This window comes from Suncus etruscus, chromosome 3 (assembly GCF_024139225.1).
Source record: "Suncus etruscus isolate mSunEtr1 chromosome 3, mSunEtr1.pri.cur, whole genome shotgun sequence".
NCBI lineage: Eukaryota > Metazoa > Chordata > Mammalia > Eulipotyphla > Soricidae > Suncus > Suncus etruscus.
In genome coordinates, this window is record NC_064850.1 from 5,786,493 (window position 1) to 5,807,182 (window position 20,690).

General features: G+C 44.2%; 1 protein-coding gene across 1 annotated transcript in view; it reads left to right on the forward strand.

Annotated features, from left to right (window-relative positions):
- The first annotated feature begins 1,867 nt into the window (after nt 1-1,867).
- PRKCH (protein kinase C eta) overlaps nt 1,868-20,690 on the forward strand; it is a 296,395-nt gene continuing 277,572 nt past the window's right edge. The window contains exon 1 of the mRNA XM_049770537.1: nt 1,868-2,236. Coding sequence (XP_049626494.1) covers nt 1,868-2,236 — 369 coding nt within the window. The remainder of the gene's footprint in view (nt 2,237-20,690) is intronic.

Consider the following 20,690-nt stretch of genomic DNA (forward strand, 5'->3'; position numbering starts at 1 on the left):
AAATAGTTCAAGGCCTCCAGCTCTGACTTCAAGCAAGGCCACAACGCCCCTCCTTATTTGTGGAAGCAGCTTTTTCTCACATACATGGGTCCCCAGTGAGCTTCTACGTCCCTTCTGCCCATGTCATGCAGGAGCTGAGCAGACAAGGAACCATATCTACCCGGGAGGGAGGAAACCTTATTATGTCTTGGTCACCCAACAGTGTTTCAGAACTGATCTTTCCTGCTCTTTGTGCAAGCAAGACACACCTCTGGGAGGAAGGAGGCAGACAGGATTTCCATCATTACCACTGCCCTGCTTAAAAAAAAAAAAAATTGGGGCCGGAGAGATAGCATGGAGGTAAGGCGTTTGCCCTTCATGCAGGAGGTCATCGGTTCGAATCCCGGCGCCCCATATGGTCCCCCGTGCCTGCCAGGAGCAATTTCTGAGCCTGGAGCCAGGAATAACCCCTGAGCACTGCCGGTGTGACTCAAAAACCACAAAAAAAAAAAAAAAAAATTAAAAGGATCAACAAGAGGCACACTTTGCAAACCACTGCCAGCTAATTACTGCCTGCAGAAGGAAAAGCTTCCAAACAGGATGGGCCTTTAGCTGAACCAGGGGGACCATCTCGGCCTTAAGATTAGAAAGAGGATGGGGCCGGCGAGGTGGCGCTCGAGGTAAGGTGTCTGCCTTGCAAGCGCCAGCCAAGGAAGGACCGCGGTTCGATCCCCCGGCGTCCCTTATGGTCCCCCCAAGCCAGGGGCAATTTCTGAGCGCTTAGCCAGGAGTAACCCCTGAGCATCAAACAGGTGTGGCCGAAAAAAACAAACAAACAAAAAAGATTAGAAAGAGGAGGAGGAGGAGCAGGAGATAGGGCGTCTGCCTTGCAGGTGCCTGACCTGGTACGGTCCAGGTTCTATTCTCAGCATCCCATATGGTCCCCCAGCGTGCCAGGCGCGATTTTGGGGTGCAGAGCCAGGAGTAACCCCTGAGGACAACCAGGTGTGGTTCCCCTCCCAAAAAAAAGAAACCAATCAATAAACAAAGTGGGTTTTATTTTATTTTATTTTTTTAAGATTAGGAAGAGGAACTTCCCAATCAGCCAAACGGGAGCCAAGACCTCTCCAAGATAGGTCGGGCAGGGCCGGCCGGGCCAGCCACTCCTCGCGCGTGGGTTCGGGGCTCCTCCACCTCCTGGACGGGGCCGGCCTGGCCCTACGGTTGCAAGCAGGTGCGCTGCCAAGCGCCCGGCAAAGGGGCGGCTCGGGTCCCAGGCAGTGATCCCGGGCTTCGGACGCAGTGCTCCCCAGCTCCTCGGAGCTGAAAGTGAGCCAGGCTGCTCCTTCCTGGTTCTCAGGAGGCTCAGCCCAGCCGGGCGGAGCACTGGGACCCACGGAGGCGGAGCTGAGCGAGCCGAGGGCGGCCCGGAGGAGGCGGAGAGGGGAGGCGACGCGCGAGGCTGGAGCTCACCAGACGAGTCCCTCCGGCTCTGCGCGCGGACAGGCGCTCCGGGGCCTTGGGAAAAAAAGGAAAAAGGGGCGCAGGGAGCAGAGAGGGGGGCGCACCTGGCTCTCGATCGCTCCAGAGGCTCGGCCGGGCGCCCCTGGGTCCGTGGAGCGAGTTCTTGGGGAGCGCGCGCGCGGCGCTCCCTTTCTTATCCACCTCCTTGGAGAGGAAGGAAGGAAGGAAGGAAAGAAGGAAGGAAGCAAAGGGAGGCGAGGAGGTAGGATGGCTGGTCTGGGGGCGCTCGGGCACCTCGTTTCCTCGAAGCCGAGCCCACTCGTTGCACTGACACGCAAGCTGCCTTGAGCCGGGGCCCCCCGAGCCGTGCGCCCCGAGCCGTGCGCTCCCCGCCGTGCGCTCCCCCGCGCGCGCCCCGGCCGCAATGTCCTCGGCGGGCGGCGCGATGAAGTTCAACGGGTACCTGCGGGTGCGCGTGGGCGAGGCGGTGGGGCTGCAGCCCACCCGCTGGTCCCTGCGCCACTCGCTCTTCAAGAAGGGCCACCAGCTGCTCGACCCCTACCTGACGGTGAGCGTGGACCAGGTGCGCGTGGGCCAGACCAGCACCAAGCAGAGGACCAACAAGCCCACCTACAACGAGGAGTTCTGCGCCAACGTCACCGACGGCGGCCACCTGGAGCTGGCCGTCTTCCACGAGACCCCCCTGGGGTACGACCACTTCGTGGCCAACTGCACCTTGCAGTTCCAGGAGCTGCTGCGCACGGCCGGCACCTCGGACACCTTCGAGGGATGGGTGAGTGAGGTTGGAGTGGGTCCCCCCGGTGCCCCTGGGCCTCTTGACAGGTGTGTTCCCTGTCCCCACGCTCCTTCTTTCCTGCTGGCTTCCAACCTCACCAAGCTCCCGCCTTCTTTCCCCATCCTCTTCCCGAATTTCTGCACCCCTAGGAAAACCCCCCTTGGACTTGTTCCAAGGTTGTTGGTTTGCCAAAGTTTGGATGGGGATGCCATCCAAAGGGTTATGGGGGTGCTCAGGTCTCTCCAGAACTAGCCTGGATGTGGTTCACCTCTGGGCATGGCATTGCTGGTTATGGGGAAAGTCTAGTCATGGATGGATGGATGGATGGATGGATGGATGGATGGATGGATGGATGGATGGGGGGCTCTTCAGAATTTGGGGGAAGGCTCACCCACTCCGGTTTAATGCATGCGGAACACGCGGGAAAGACAAGGAAGGGGTGACTTGGAAGTGACTTGATTTGAGGGGTGGGGGGCGTAAAGCATTTGCAGCGCTTCTTAGGGGGGGGAAATCAGTTATACATTCTCGCCAGTATTATTCATAATGTTTATGAAAATGCCTCGGTTCAGCCGCTCAGACGGGCGCACGTGTTTCAGCATGCACACCCATTACCTCGGGGAGCTGCGTGAACCTCGACTGGCAGGGGATCAGGGTGCCCCGGGTCTCTGCGCCTTCTTGGCAAAGCTTCATGGGGAAGAAGCTTTCCACCGGAGATGAGGTTTGCATGTGTTTGCAAGCAGCCTGAGTTCAGCCCAAGCCTGCAAGCAGCAGGTTTCCTACCTTCTTTCTGCTCCGGGCCTGAGAGCTGCAAGAGGGCCCTCTTTTGACACCCCTCTCACCTCCTGCTGGGTTTTCTATGTATTGACAAGTAGTTACCCACAACTTCCCACTTGCCGCTGCTTTTTGCATTCAGTTCCCACGAGGCGAGTTTTCTGCTGCAAAGAAAAAAAAATATTTCGAGAGCTCTCCACACAGTGTGAAAAAGCCTTCTGCTTCTGAAGCCTCTTGCTGCTTTATTTTTTTGTGTGTGCGATGCAGGTGTCAGGCTTCCCACCTCTACCTGATGAAATAATTGCAACGAAGTGGTGGAGCCTGGCGAGATGGCATTGTAAGCTACGCTAAGACTCTGGGGCTTTAATGATTTAAGCCTGGAGGATGTCAGTTTTGACCTAGAAATGGGAATTCTTGTTGAAAACCTGTTTGAAGTTAAGCAAAGGGTAGAATCAGGTGGTTCAGAAAGGCACATTTGGGTGTTTATTTTCTATTGTGAAAAATTAATCTTGAAAAGGACCCCGAGGGCTTGTGAGGAGTCCTTTCTTTTTAAAAAGATGCCAAGAAATAAAAGTCAGACTGTTTAATCATAACAACGAACAAGAATGAGTTCATTTTCATTCATCTGAACTTTGTGCAATTGAGGTAGGTAAGACACAGCGAGAGATGGACATTTTATCCTGTGTATTTCTTCCTTTTTTGTTTTGTTTTGTTTGGTTTTTGTTTTTGGGCCACACATCCTGGCAATGCTCAGGGGTTACTCCTGATTCTGCACTCAGGAATTACTCCTGTGAGATATAAGGCAAATTCTCTATCCACTGTCTTATTGCTCTGGCCCCTCAGCCTGTGCTTTTTAAATAAAGAAATCAAGGCTACCCTAGACATTGGAATGGAATGAATAAGTTGGTTCCAATGATGATTTAGGTGGAGCAAAGCTCATGCAGAACTAGGTTCTGGAGAATGATGGTACCAATCAGCCATGAGAGGCATGTCTAATTGGCAAGATCCCAGACTGGTCCTGCGTGTCACTCAGAGTTTACATACTTGACTATTTGAGGAATTAAAAACAAACAACAACAAATCCCAGTTTAAATGTTCTGGAGAGGAATCTGATGGGGACCCCAGAACCTGTTAGGCCTCCAGGTGATCCAGTGTACAGATCATGGTTGAAAACATGTCACCAAAGTGAAGAGCAAGAGATCCAAAAATGTGGAAAGACTTAGGTTCACTCACAAACCTGGCTTTTGGTCCCACCAGGATGAGCAATGATTTAAATGATAATTAAATTTCTTGAGCTTCAGTGGTCTGAATTAATATTAGATGTTTAATTAAGGGGTTCTATAGTTTCCTGAATTAATTATTTTAGGACTGGAGTAATAGTGAAGTGGTAGGGCGTTTGCCCTTGCACGCATGCTGGGTTTTGATCCCCAGCATCCCATATGTCTGCCACCCAGCCTGGCCAGGAGTGATTTCTGAGTGCAGAGCCAGGAGTAACCAGAGTGCCCACCGGGTGAGGCCCCAAAAAACAAAAACAAAAAAAGGTGTATATTTTCGTGATATTTTTTTTTTTCCTTTCCTTTACTGTTTCTATGCTTACTGCTGGGATGGGTACACCAGATCTAGTGTGTGGATGATCCCAAATGCAATGCCTGCACTTCTTGACAGTTTGAAACTATGAGGCTCGATGGAATGACTTTAGATAGAATGGCAATGGGCCAGAATCTTCTATTCAGACAACCTTATTCACACAATGTGTAGAATGTTTTTATTTATTTATTTATTTTTGTTTCATCTTTCAGTAATTGGGGCTTACTACTTGCTCTGGGCTAAATCCTGGCAGAGTTATGCAGTGCTAGCAAGCAAAACTATTGGCTGGAATGCAAGATGGTGCCTGATCCACTATAGTATCTTTCCTGCAACTATAGAATACTGTTTTACTTATTTATTTATTTATTTATTTGTTTTTTGGGTCATACCCCAGCAGCGCTCAGGGGTTACTCCTGGCTCTCTACGCTCAGAAATTGCTCCTGGCAGACTCAGGGGACCATATGGAATGCTGGGATTTGAACCACCAGACCCTTCTGCATGCAAGGCAAATGCCTTACCTCCAGCTATCTCTCCATGCCCCTAGAATGCATCTTTAAAAATGATCTTTTACCACAGCTGGTGAGTGACTCAGATTTGACCCCTGGCATGCCATTGGTCCCCTCTAGTCTTCTAGGAAGAATCCTGAGTACAGAGCCAGGAGTAATCCCTAAGCATGGACAGGTGTGGGCCCTCCTCAAAAACAACAAATCCATTACATTACTAAAATCCAATACATTACTAAAGATAGTTTTGAGGTTTAGGATGACAGGTATACTTATTTTTAGTATATCAAATTGAATAGTCTATTCAGACATGTAATTATCCCACACCAAATCATTGAAGTTAAAAAAATGCACCAGCAAAATTTTTTGCTTGATTATTAAACACAAACAAGATGACCTTTATCATTAAAATAATGCAAGGACAAGTGGTTTATTCCTACATTCAATTTTAGTACCACAGCAACAGTGCTTGTCATCGGAGTAAATACTCAGATTTTTCTTGAAAATGACAAAACATTGCTGGAGAAAAAAGATCTAAATACCTGAAGAGATGGTCCAACATACACATTACAAGGCCTCACAGTGTTTCCCCCCAAGTTATTCAGTTTAGACTTAATGCAATTCTAGTCAGAAATTTCAGCAAGCTTTGCTGGGAGTGTGACCTGGGGAACATAGGTATGGACGCCCCCCAATGGACTCTGTGTGGTGAGACACAGAAACTAGAATGGTACAGCCCTGTAAGTGTGTTTGACCCTTGGCACCCCAGTTGCAAGCATCAAAGGAAACGGAAGGAGCCTCAAAATCAGTCCATCATTGAGGGAGACGTAAATTGTAGTAAAGATTCACTGGAAAGGCCTTTAAAATGACCAAGACTTGCCATATCAGGCACTGGTGAGACAGTGGAACAGCAGGAATTCTGAGACACCACCAAAAGGAAGATAAAAGTGTTCAGTCCACATTGGAAAATAAATAGACTCCTTTCTTTTTTTTGAGGGGTGGGGGTTGGCCACCACCCAGGTGACGCCTCAGGGGTGGACCTCCTGGCTCTGTGCTCAGAAACTCGCCTCCTGGCCTTGGGCTGGAGACCGACCATATGAGATGCTGGGGGATTGAACCCCAAAGTCCAGTCCTAGGTTTAGTGCAGGCAAGGACAGATGCCTTACTGCTTGCGGCCACTGCTCTGGCCCCAATAGAATCTTCTCTTTCCTTCCTTCCTTCCTTCTCCTCCCTCCTACCCCCCTTTCTTTCTTTCTTTCTTTCTTTCTCTTTCTTTCTTCTCTTTTCTTTCTTTCTTACTCTTTCTTTCTTTCTTTCTTTCCTTTTTTCTTTCCTTTCTTTCTTTCTTTCTTTCTTTTCTTTTCTTTCTTTCTTTTTCTTTCTTTCTTTTCTTTCTTTCTTTTCTCCTTTCCTTTTTTCTTTCCTTTCTCTTTCTTTCTTTTTCTCTCTCTCTCCTTCCTTCCTTTCCTTCCTTTCTTCTTTTTCTTTTTTCTCCCTCCTTTCTTCCTTTCAGCTTTCTCTTAGAGCTTTGATGTCTGATAAGCCTTCCTTCCTTCCTTTCCTTCCTTCCTTCCTTCCTTCCCTTCCTTCCTTCCTTCCTTCCTTCCTTCCTTCCTTCCTTCCTTCCTCCCTTCCTTCCTTCCTTCCTTCCTCCCTCCCTCCCTCCCCTCCCTCCCTCCCTCCCTCCCTCCCTCCCTCCCTCCCTTCCTCCTTCCCTCCCTCGTAAATTCCCCCATCTGTTCCCTACATTTTCAGTGTTGTTATGGTAACCAGGGTTTATATACACACCCCTTGTAGTTTTTGCAGTTTTACCTGCAGTGCTTCCAAGGGTCTTCTTCTTGTACATCTGGTCATTGCACTTAGACACCAGCTTCGATGCTTGTTGAGGTTCGTGTTCCTTTACTTGTGATACTTGTATACATGCTCTCCAGGGGTCACTTTTCCTGCTTGTGACTCTTTGTTTGTTTTTGGACTACACCAGCAGTGCTTGAGAGTTACTCCTGGCTCTCCATTCAAGAATTACTCATGGTTGGGGGCCGAAGAAATAACGCAGCGGTAGGCGCTTTGCCTTGCAAGCGGTCAACCCAAGACCAATGATGGTTCGAATCCCGGCATCCCATATGGTCCCCCGAGCCTGCCAGGAGCGATTTCTGAGCAGAGAGCCAGGAGTAACCCCTGTACACCACCGGGTGTGACCCAAAAACCAAAAAAAAAAAAAAAAAAGAATTACTCATGGTGGACTTGGGGGACCATATGGGATGCTGGGGATTGACTGAGTTGGCTTGTGCAAGGCAAATGACCTACACACCCCCACCCTGTTTATCACTCTTGCTCAGTTATTTCCTTACGTCCTAGCTCAGCAGATAGTTTGCTTTTAAGTATGTGCGTGGTATTGTATGGCAGCTATAACTCAATAAAGTGTAGGAAACAAGCAATGAATATTTATTACCTATAAAGATGTTTAGTGATTGAATTAGATCTGAGCCAAGACTGACTCTTGAAAACTCCGTTGCCTCTTTCCTGGAGAAGAGATTTATTATAGGAGCAGCATAAAAAATACAAGCGGCTGGCGATGTGTCCCAGTGGTAAGAGTGCCTGCCTCCACTGTGTATCACTTGACTTTGATCCCTGGCACCTCAAACAATAAAACAAAGGATAAAAATGATCAGGTCCAGTTATGCTTTTGAGATAGTCTTTTCTTTAAGAAACATCAGTCTTTTTTTCTGCTTCCAGAACTTGCTTGTTTTGCATCTTTTCTTGGACTTCTCGACTGAAGAAGGTTTGCTAAGATAAAAACCCTATTTCTTTTATTTGTGTGTATATATAAGTGTGTATATATATAAACCAATATATATATATATATATATTGGTTTTTGGGTCATACCTGGCAGTGCTCAGGGTTACTCCTGGCTCTAGCTCAGAAATTGCTCCTGGCAGGCTCAGGGGACCATATGGGATGCCGGGATTCGAACCACTGTCCTTCTGCATGCAAGTCTAATGCCCTACCTCCATGCTAGCTCTCCCCCCTTTTTTGACTACACTCAGCAGTGTTCTGCCTTCAGGGTCACTCCTGGTAGGTTTGGGGGGGCCTACGTGGAGATTACTGGAAGTTAGTTACAGTGCAAGGTACCATGTTGTCTCTCCAGATCTTCCTACTTCAAAAAAAAAATCATCACTTTTTTGTTGTTATTATGTTGGCTTTGCTGATGGGGACCAGAATCTAAGATTTAAAGCAGAGCATGGGGACATGGACGGAGGCAGGAGTTGTTGGAGGCTGCGTCATGGAAAGACCTTGGCATCTCCTCAGGAAGGAAGGACCTGCTTGGCGGGATCCCAGCCTCTTTTCCTGGTTCAGCCCTTCTGAAGACATTCTGTTCCCTGCAGCACTGTGGGCTGCTCTCACTCCCCTTCATGGTGAGGTACCTATTTGAGGGTCCTTTCAGGCAGAGCCCCCAGGTTCTCTCTGGACTTCCATGGATCATTTGACTGATTCTAGGATGAAGGTGCACGTATGAATCTGTAGCATGAAAATTCTTCCAGATTCATGATCCCTTTAAGATAAAGACTTGATCAGTCTTTATCTTTTTATTTATTTTTGAGCCTGTTGGTCTCACATGATAAATTGACAGTATTTAGGGAAAAAGCCTACTTTAACATTTAACATTGCTAGAGAGTATCTCTAGTGCAGAGAGTAGTGTATTGGAGCTGGTGTATCTTCAATTTTTTTTTTTGTGAGATTTTGCTGCTCTGGAGTATCTGCTTTCCAGTGTACAGGTTGCTGCACACATAGAAGTCTCCCATTGAGAGCATTTTCCCAGTCGTGTAATTGATATCATCAGCTTGCATGATGGTCCTTCTCGCAGATAATTGTTTTCCCCTCTATCTATTGTCCTTCTGTCCCTCCTTCCTTTAGTGTCCTTGAATTTATTAAATTTATCTTGACCTCCACCACTTTTACTCATATATATATATCATATATAGTCATATTAAATATTTGTTGAAAGAATACTTTTTATTTTATTTTCTGATGCCAGATATTGAACCCGGAGTCTTACATATGCAAGGCAGCTACTCTGCCATTGAATCACATTTCCAGCCCCAACAAGTGATGTTTGTGTAATTTGGGGGTGAATAGGTTTAAATACTTCAGGCATGACTTTTTTCTTTTCTTTTATTTATCTTCTCTTATTTTTCTTTCTTAATCCCCTACATTTTATTTATTTATTATTTATCTTCTCTTATTTTTCTTTCTTAATCCCCTACATTTTATTTATTTATTATTTATTTATTTATGTATTTATTACTTTGTCTTTTTGGGCCATACCCAGCAGCACTCAGGGGTTACTCCTGGATCTGTGCTCAGAAATCGTTCTTGGCAGGCTCAGGGGGACTATATGGGATGCTGGGTATTAAACCTGGGTCCATTCCAGTTGGTCGCATGCAAGGTAAATGCCCTATTACTGTGCTATCACTCTGGCCCTTATTTATCTTTCTAAGTGAAGTACAGAAAAAAAAACCCCAATTATTACAATACTTTATCTTAAATTGTGACTTTCCTACACACACGCAGATTCTAGATCATATTTTATGTTCTTTTGGGTATAGCAACGGATTAAAAATTCTATGCATAACACTTGCTTTGCATCATTTTAAAAGACTGTGTGTGTATGTGTGTTGTGTGTGTATGTGTGTGTGTGTGTGTTTGGGTCACACCCAGCAATGCTCTGGGATTACTCCTGGATTTGCACTCAGGAAGTGCTCCTGGTGTTTGGGGAACCACATGGGAATGCTGGGAATCAAATATGAGTTGGCCATGGATAAAGGAAAGGCCTTAACCTGCTGCACTTATCACTTTGACCCCCAAGACAACAAATTGTAAAGTTCTAAAATGTTGTTCCTTCTTTCATCACTAGTTTGTGAGCTCAGCATGTTAAATCCAGAGCAGAAGCCAACATTAACCACTGCACCTCAACTTCGAGAACTCATGGGGTTGGTGGGCAGAGCATGAATCATTTTTATCTCTTATGCAACTCAGTATAGTTTGGGTATCTAGCTAGTATTTTAGAAAGGTGACTAGTTGTGATAGTGAAAGTGCAGCATATTTTTTATGATTTGGGTAGCTTTTACTTAGAAGAGAAACCTTGGGGTTTCTATCATCTTTTTCCTCATTCGTAAAATAGTTAACTCGATCAACTACATTTTTGGTGGTTCAATTGTGTTAGAGAAAATAAGGTCTGAATAGAAACCCAGTGCCTGGCCACGATTTTCCTCTTTTATCTTTCTCTCCAAGTTTTTAGTTCTTTACTGAAAATTGTTGTTTACTGAAACCTTCTCTTATACTATGCATCACACACATCGTTACAGTGGTATAGAATGTTTTCCATGACCTGACCCTCATTTCCACACATTTCCAGTGTGCCTCCCCAGCCTACATTCTGTTCTCTCTTAACACATTTTTAAAAAAAAAATATTTTTTGGTTGTTGGGTCACACCCGGCGGCGCTCAGGGGTTACTCCTGGCTCTGTGCTCAGAACTTGCTCCTGGCAGGCATGGGGAGGCCATATGGGATGTCGAGATTCAAACCACTATTCATCCTGAATTGCAGACAACCTGAGTTTGGTCTCTGGCTCTACAGATATTTCCCGGGGACCACTCAAGAATGATCCCTGAGCCAGGAGTAAACCTTGAACACAGCTGGGTGTGGTCTCCTAACGCCCAAACAAATATAGATATGCCTCTCAGTTCAGGAGTTAAGGTGCTTGCCTTGCATGTGGCCCACAGCTTTTGCTCCCTAGCACTGCTGGGAATGGGTTATGTGCTTGGGACTGGAGTAGCCACTGAGCACTGCCAGGGGGTGACTCCAGTGACCCTCTCCCCCTACTGCCCCCCTTCCAGTAAGAAAATGAAAAAGGATATGTGTTTCTGTGGGTGGGGTTCATCACGGAGCATGTGGGCACTGTGCTGGACCCGGGAGACCATTGAGAGGCAAACAGACAAGATAGGCTGGTGATTTCTTTATAAGCTTTGCTCCAGTGGGGACAGAACAAGGGGAGAAAAAAAACACCCAAGAAATTATAAAGATATCAAGATGCTGATTTGTCAAATTTCTGAAGAAAAAAAATTGTGCTGATTTTCCAGGCTTGGACATTGATAGCCAGTATTGTATCAATGAAATGATTGTGAAAAAAAGCATTCCTTGAAAGAAGAGGAGAAAAATTCTGACTTGATTATCTTTTCCCAGAGAGATGATGTAAATATCTTTGTAGATTATTTTGTGTGTGTGTGGGGGGAGGGTTTACACTCAGCGGTGCTCAGAGGTTACTCCTAGCTTTGTGCTCAGAAATCTTACCTGGCAGGCTTGGGGGACCATATGGGATGTCACAGATAGAACCCAGATCTGTCCTGATCACTGCATGCAAGACAAATACCCTACAGCTGTTCTATCTCTCTGGCCCCTGTCAATGTCTTTGTAGCAGGTAAATATTTCTAACGCGGGCCCGGAGAGATAGCACAGCTGTGTTTGCCTTGCAAGCAGCCGATCCAGGACCTAAGGTGGTTGGTTCGAATCCCGGTGTCCCATATGGTCCCCCGTGCCTGCCAGGAGCTGTTTCTGAGCAGACAGCCAGGAGTAACCCCTGAGCATCTCTGAGTGTGGCCCCCCCAAAAATATTTCTAACCCATAGAAGTAACTCAATTTTTGCAAAGTTTGGGAAAGGACTAAATTGCCTTATCTACAGATAGATCACCTGAAATAACATTGAATTACCACGGGTAGAAACCATAACACCTGATTTTGTAAAAGATTTTGGTCTCTACCTGGTGGTGCTTGGAGCTTACTCTTGGTTCTGTGCTCAGGGATCACTCCTGACTGGACTTGTGGGAACATATAAGGGAGAGCTAGGAATCAAACCCAAGTCAGCTACATGCAAGGCAGGCACCCTACTCACTGCTGTACTATCTTTCCTGCCCCCTTAACACCTAATTGGAACCATCAAATCCCTTAAACTTTTACAGATCCTAAGAAATCAGTGTGGAAGGAGAAGGATCATCTAGTTCAGAAGTACAATAAAACACCTGCTAGCTTTTGGGGCATGGATAGCTTGCATCCAGAGATATTTCTGAAAGCAATGGTCATGTTTGTGGTGTTTGTGGGACTCATGATGCCAGAGATTCAACCCAGACTTCCTTCATGCAAAACCATGCCCATTCACTTGAGCCATCTTATAAAATAAAAATAAAATTCCATGAGTTGGTGAAACCACCCCAGGCACTGTGTTTCTAATCCCTCAGGGACACAGGTCTGATAAAGCAGGGTATTCGGGGGAGAAATAATACCAACCAGTCAGAAAAGATATTCACTGCCCACATGGCTGTCTGTCTGGCTGTCTGGCTGTCTGCCTGTCCTTCCCTCCTCCTTCTTCCTCAAAGCTGACCCCTTTCTTTATTCAAACCAGCTCCCAAATCTAGGGAGGAGGAAGATCAAGCCAGATACAAAAGCAACTATCCAATGGGCTTTACATCTCAAAGGAGGAGGTTACTGGGAAGCAGGAGTTGGGGGAACATCTTTGTTTAGACTTTTACCTAAGATTCACCTTACACCATTTCTCCTGTCCAGCAGAGACACTTAGAAGGTTGAATTTTTAGAAAATAATATTTTTTTATTTAAGCACTATGATTATAAACATGTTTGCAGTTGGGTTTCAGTTATAAAAATATAGCATTGAATTTTTTTTTAAGTATTTCCTTCTGAGGGGCTCTAGTTTGCCTGCAGTCTCACCAATCCTTATTATCAAACCAGTCTGCTTCGCTTGCTTAGTCCTGGCTGGTTTTAGTATCTGGACATCTTTCGAAGCTCAAGCTGTGTGTTTGTGTGCGTCTGTTTTACCACTCAGCCACCTCCGTAGCAAGCTGCTGACTTTTGAATGTGGGCTCTAGAGGTCGAACAAAAGGACTGATACTGCCCTAGTTTTTCCATATATAGCAAGTGCATGCACACTTAATCTCGGATAGATGTATGTGTGTTTAAACTTATGTATACATGTATTAATTATAGATACATTGAATTATCTATTTTTATTTACATTTTAGAGAAAGATGGATTATTCGAAAAAGATGGATTAAAATGTTAGGATGTGTATCACTGAATTATATATTTTTATTTATGTAGATGTGCATTCTAACATTTTAGAGAAAGATGAATTATTAGTAATGAATAGATGGGGAATTAACATTAACTGCAAATTAGATTTCTCTACTCTTTTTTGTAAAACAAAGCTGTAGCATTTCATGATACATGTTTCAGCAATGTGTAAAATGTTAGCTATATAATGCCCTGTAATGAAAGCTAGGAAAGCACAGTTTGAGGAATGATTTGGCTTCTGTTAGCTAAGACCCCAGGCCTGCCACTCCCTGTCAGCATCTCAGTTCCTTTGTTTCTTTCTCTCCTAGTGGGTTGTATTAGGATATTTTAGGATATCTCCAAGGACTTTCCCCCCATCTCCAAAGACTTTGTTTCCCTGGGTTAAGCACTTACATTATTTATTCTCTTTGGGAGTGATTAATTTTGTTTTAAACAGTCAAAATGAATTGTGGCTTATCTAAAGATTGTAAGTCTAAGAATTAAATTGGTCGAAGTCTAAATTGCTTAGCTCTTGTCTAAGTGACTTTCTTCAAATTTTTATTGTGACCAATGTGAATGACAAGTCTTTCACAGTTAGATTTAAGGCACATAGTGACAGTGAATTAGGGCCATTCCCACCACCAGTGTTGACCTCCTTCCACTACTGTTTCCAGCATGCATCCCACACATCCTCCTTTGCCCCTGAACTCCAGTATAGCAGGTCCCTTTTGTATATAACTTGTAGATTGGGAATAAGTGATTTTTTTAAATAACAAAGATAGTGGTGATAATGTTATTCCCTGGGCTTAAAATTAGACTGAAGAAATTACCTTGGGTCTTCATTATCAAGCCAGACTGTTGGATTTCTTTCTTTCTTTTTTTTTTTTTTTTTTTTGTTTTTGGGTCACACCCAGCAGTGCCCAAGGGTTCCTCCTGGCTCTATGCTCAGAAATCGCCCCTGGCACGCTCAGGGGACCATATGGAATGCTGGGATTCGAACCACCGACCTTCTGCATGCAAAGCAAATGCCTCACCTCCATGCTATCTCTCCGGCCTCCCTGTTGGATTTCTTGATTTACTCCAATGGGTTCCTTGTTCTGTTCCTTGTTCTGTGGGTTGGTTGTAAGTTGAGCTCCTGAACCTTGTGTCAGAAACTAAGTCTTGTGTCAGTGCTGTTCTCATTCCCAGTAGCTTGGTAATTAATGCTTTGTAGCTCTAGAGTCTCTGTAGTTACTAGCCTATCTTCACCCTAGGTGATGGCAAAAACTATAAATCACTTCTTGGACAGACATTTTAATTAGATTGAGGAATGAGCCCAAGGGTATTGACTCTTGTAGCATTTAAGTGCAATGGGGAAGAACTTGGTGAGATGGGAATTTTTGTAGAGAATTATGATGTCATCTAGAGAGGTTTATCAAGTTTATGAGGGTGTGTATGTGTGTGTGTGTTCATGCACCCCAATAAATTACAGCAGTGATTATTAATGCACAGAGGACGTTTTAGGAGAAAGAGCACTTTAGAGGTGCTTTTATTATTTTTTAATTTATTTTATTATTATTTTATATATTATTTATTTTATTATTTGCTGCTTTCCAAAAAGTTTCTTCGAATTTACTAAGCTTTACCCTTATACATCTTTGACTTTATGGGAAGAGAAATGCTTAAAAGGCAACCAGAGAGGGACTGGAGAGAGAGATAAAGAGATTACATTGGTCTTGATGTGGCTGACCATGGTTTGATTCCTGAGTCTCCTGAGCATGGCCCAGTGAAATACCTGAGCACAGCCAGGCGTACACTCTGAGCACCACTGTGTGTGGCCCATAGAACAGACCAAACAAACATAAAGGTGTAACCCAAGATGCCTGGTTTATGCTTGTGGTAAAAAAGGTAAGAATTATGCCAGAAGGTACAATCATGGCTACCATGAGCCCCTCATAATTACAATAATAAAATCAGTCATAAGGTGCCAGCATGAGCATGTTCTAGACTTCGACCCAGTTCTCCAGGTACTTAACCCAACGCCACAAAAATGCAATTTCACATGTTAAGTGATATTTGCTGTTATTACCTGATTAGCTCTTTCTGGGCAGCTTTCCTAGAACACTTCTAACGAAGGCTGTGCTTCTCTTTCTCTATCCACATGGCTTTGATTCTCTCTTCTGTGACATCAGAGGGTCCTGTGATCTGAGCTCTGGGTTCTTAGTTTCATAATGGTGTGATTCTAGGTTCATTACGCAGCGAATCATTTTCTTATACTTCTGAAATACCTGCTGAGACTAACATTTGCGATAGACTGAAATGATTTTGGGTTATTGAAATTTGAAGGGTTATTCACAGTTGGTGATTCAATAGCTCATAGGAGCCTTTTCTTTTCTTTTCTTCTTGGTATTTTGGGCTACACCTGCTGGCGCTCAGGGGTTACTCCTGGCTCTGCACTCAGAAATTTCCACTTGGAAGGCTCAGCAGACCATATGGGAAGCCGGGATTTGAACCATCATCTGTCCTAAGTCGGCTGAATGCAAGGCAAACACTTTACTATTCTGCTATCTCTCTGGCCCCATTTCTTTCTTTCTTTCTTTCTTTCTTTCTTTCTTTCTTTCTTTCTTTCTTTCTTTCTTTCTTTCTTTCTTTCTTTCTTTCTTTCTTTCTTTCTTTCTTTCTTTCTTTCTTTCTTTCTTTCTTTCTTTCTTTCTTTCTTTCTTTCTTTCTTTCTTTCTTTCTTTCTTTCTTTCTTTCTCTCTCTCTCTTTCTTTCTTTCTTTCTTTCTTTCTTTTTTTCTACAAAAAACAATATCTTTATTTAAGCACCATGATTACAAACATGTTTGTAGTTGGGTTTCAGTTGTAAAAGTGCACCCTTTCATACTTTGATATTATTTCGCATGTAATAGGTACATTTGTATAACTCCCTAGATAGAATGAATTTATCATCTGTGGATTTTTTATGATTTGTTGTATGTTACTGTTGTTTTGTCAAATTATAGAGGACTAAGAATAGATTTCCTTATTTTGTGATGATGAGAGCAATAATTTTCACTTCTAGAAAAAATGCAGAAGTGACATTGGGCATAGTGTTGGGCACAGATTGGTGGTCCCATTAAAGCCTGTCTGGGAACATAGATTCAGGTTAAGAAGCCTCTGTTGGATCCAGAGAAATAGCTAAGTGGTGATGAGCACTCAACTTCCGAAGGTTTGGTCGTGAGTTCGAATTGCCAGGAGCCTAGTGTCATGTCTCTTGGCACGTCTGTTGAACGTTAGCTGACATTACAAGCAACTTTCAGCTCTACCAGAGTTGGGTGTGTCTAAGGACCACAAAGAATGGAAGGACCCTCTGTGAATGACTATGTTTGAAAGATGTGAGTGCACCACAGGCAGAAACAATGACTCTGGGTAGGCACATGTGTGAACATCTCAGCAACCTTGGTTGAGCACCACAATAGCAGCCCGCGTGCCTCATCTGAGAGGACAGCCCTGGTGAACAGAGCCTGGTGTGCAGGTTGCCAGCTTTGGTTAGCATCACAGCTATACATGTCTGAATCCCCAGCAGGAGTGGAACCACCAGTTACTACAATTGTCCTCCATAATAATGAAGTGGTGGGGCCAGATAAATAGCACAGTGCATTGGGCATTTGCCTTGCATGCGGCTGACTCAGGTTGAATCCCGGGCATCTCATATGGTCCCTTGAGCCCCACCAAGAATGACCATTGGGTTCTGAGCTAGGAATAACCCTTGAACAACACTGGATGTGGCCCCCGAAAAACAAAACAAAACAAAACGAAAAGTAGGAGTGGGAGAAGACAAAATAATAAGCCAATAAAAAAATAAAACCTAGTTAAAGTGTTAAAAATAAGACTTTTATTAATTCCTAATTCCCAGAGCATGGTTTTAATATTTTCCCCTTGCCCTTGAGGACATTTTCATTTAAGTTAATATAGGAGACAGTGAACAAGTTGAGAAGAGCAGCTGTACATTTTAGAGGAAATGATGGGGTTTGCAATATGCATTCTTTTATTTCTGGCTTCCGGTGAAATAGAATAGGTGATGACCCATTTAGGATCTAGTTGGTGTGTTATTTAGGTATTTTCAAAAGCCTCTGTTTTTGATGGTTTGTCTTTGAGGTTTGCAATAGATGAAAAGTTAGAGAAGAAACTAGGACAATCTGAGTGACCTTGGCATGGTATCTTTTGTTAATATAAACTCTTTTTTCTATAGATAGGAAATAGCTGTATTCTTAACACTTCACCCCTCCCCCTATTTTCTTTAAATTGTTTGGAGCATTGTAATGATCCATGTTTGTTTAAGCTAGAATCTAGGGTTAGAGTGATAGCACAGTGGTAGGGCGTTTGCCTTGCATGCTGCTGACCCACGATCTCTCTGGTCCAAACATACATACACACACACACACACACACACACACACACAGAGACAGATACACAGATACAGACACACACAGACACAGACACACACAAACACACAGACACACACACACAGACACACAGACACACACCCAACTACCTACATACATAGAAGGTAGAATCTAGGACCAGAGTGATAGCACAGTGGTAGGGCATTTGCCTTGCATGCTGCTGACCTGGGACGGACCTGGGTTTTATCCCTGGCATCCCATTATGGGCCCCCTGAGACTGCCAGGAGCAAGAGAGCAGAGCCTGAGCACCACCGGGTGTGCCCCCCCCCCCCAAAAAAAAGAAGAAACAAGCTAGAAGATAGCACTCTGTTTTGTTTTGTTTTGTTTTTGAGACACACCCGTAGGTGCCCAGAGGTTACTCCTGGCTCTGTGCTCAAAAATTGCTCCTGGCAGGCTCAGGGGACCATATGGGATGCCGGAATTGAATTTGGGTCCATCCTGAGTCGGCCGCGTGTAAGGCAAACACGTGTAAGGCAAAAAAGACTACTACTGTGCTATCTCCCTGGTCCCGGAATCTAGTGCTCTGGATCTTAGTCAAGGCTCTTTCTTCACTCCTCATCTCAGTGTGGCATTGAGGCAGCAGGAAAGTTCTTCAGTTATTCAGTGTTTTCTCTTAGTGCGGTGTGCCCACCTCTTTTGAGGAGATCTAGAGGAGACAGAACCCCACATCAGAGCTTCTCTGTCGGTATCAAGAGGTAGTTTTTTTGTTTGTTTGTTTGTTTGCTCAGGGGTTCCTCCTGGCTCTACGCTCAGAAATCACTCCTGACAGGCACAGGGGGACATATGGGATCTGGGATTCGAACCACCATCCTTCAGCATGCAAGGCAAGTGCCCTTCCTCCATGCTATCTCTCTGCCCCGAAGAATAGCTTTAATAGGCGAACAAGTGAAATGTTGATGAGGAACTGCAGTGATAGCTCAGGGGGCTTGTGTGAGTGCTTTGTGTGCTGGGACCCAACCTACAACCAGAAAAACAAAAGTGGAAAATAAGCCAAACCAAAACAAATGATGTTTTGGTGCTAAATGAATAATTCAAACAGGGTGATGTGACTATTATGATAAAGTCTAGAGTAGACAGAGAGGGTAGAATGCTCAGAAGCGGCCAGAGAAGTGCATCTTCCTTTTCCCCAAACAGTGCTAATGATAGGTCCCTCCTAGGACTGGAAAGAAGGTTAAGTGTCAGGAATGAAATAGGTACTACACAAAATAGGCCCTCAAGAAGTAGGATAAAAAGAAATCGATATTTTTGTCAGGGCCTTCTTAAAATATACATTTTGGCCAGGAAACGATACCTTGATGGCTGTGTAGGAATGATTGTGAAATCTCCTCTTGCTGGGCTTGAGGTTGGCTATGGTCTTCTTGTGACCTGCAAAGGACGACATCACACTGACTTTCCATATCCCCCTCAATACCATACAGGGGCAAGAAAATGAAGATGCCAGAGCTTACCTCAAATTTTTGAGTTTGTAAATTCATAGATTTCTTTTCTATTTTGAAATAGAAATTACTTTATTTGAAGACCATGTATCTCATAGTGACATTGTTGATCATAATTTGTTTCCAGTGGAAACCAAATTATTATTTTTTTGGGGGGGTCACACCCGGCGGTGCTCAGGGATTACTCCTGGTTGTCTGCTCAGAAATAGCTCCGGGCAGGCACGGGAGACCATATGGAACACCGGGATTCGAACCAACCACCTTTGGCCCTGGATCAGCTGCTTGCAAGGCAAACGCCGCTGTGCTATCTCTCCGGGCCCGAAACCAAATTATTAAAATAAAAAAATGGCACGCCAATAAGAAAATTTGTGAAAATTATTGTATCTTGCAATGAAGTCATTAAGTCATTGTCAGAAGGTTTACTAAGCTCTTGTTGATAGTTGATCATCCCATTACTTATTTTGTTTTTGAACATCAGTTGGCTTCAGAATACACACTGATGTCTAAATAGGTGTGTTCCTATGAGAATGACAGTATTTCCATAACAATATTCCAAAAATTGGAGTTGTTGAGTGGTCCAGGAATTTCAAGCCCTGTTGCTGATACTATGGCTTTTGGCTTTTTTGGCTGTGGTTTTGGCTGCCAGGGCTTCTGGAAGTATGGAAAGGTGGGGAAGGAGAGGGTGCCCACACTCACTCCAATAAAAAGTCACCGTGATGTCTGTCCAAATAACGGCATACCTGGGATTTTTAGTCAGAGAGCTGTAGATGATGGGTGAAGGGTAGTGTCATGAAGCTGGCATGATTTTGGCAGAGTGGATACTTGGCTTGCCCTCTCTTTGCAAGATGGTCGTTTTCAGCTCCATTGCCAGTGTACCCATAATTTTTCACGCTTGGCTTACATCTCTTTCGAGAATCGAATGAGTCTATGAGCTAGCCGAATGCAGAAGTAGCTACTGCATTTGTGAGTGTGGTTTTGGCACCATAGATTTACTGTATTTTTTGCACCTTTTCCTCCTCAAAGTATGTCTTATGCAGTAAATGGCACCAGGAGCTGAAGCCCGAGTGCAGGGGAGAGGAGCAGCTAAAAACTATGTGTGTCTAATGGTTCAGGTGTGTCTTATAAAGCAAAAAATATGGTATTTTTCCTATGGCTCCTAAATATTAATGGAAAGTTTCAGTACTTTAGAAAGCTTGGATAATTGTATGGCAATAGTATAGTTGAAACAAAAACCTCCCAAGCATTTTTTGTTTTTGTACAAAACTCAATTTGTGGGTGAGAATTAATGAACAAACATGTATAATTATAAAGGTAAAAACCCAATAATTTAAAAATATTGTCCAGTCTTACTATGAAATACTCATTGTTGTTCTTGGCTGTAATTTTGGGAATTAAAGTTAGATTATTTTTCCTATGTGGCATAAAATTTTGGATAATGCCTATTTTCACATCTCCAGAATATTTCTGACCTTTCCTCCAGAACCATTTGGTTTGAGTTTAATTTAAAAAGGCACATTAGCAGTTGCCTAAGCCACATAAATTAGGATGCAGGATCTACAATTACAGAGAACAAAAATACAGGCTTTGAGAAATGTTTATTGGACAACTACTA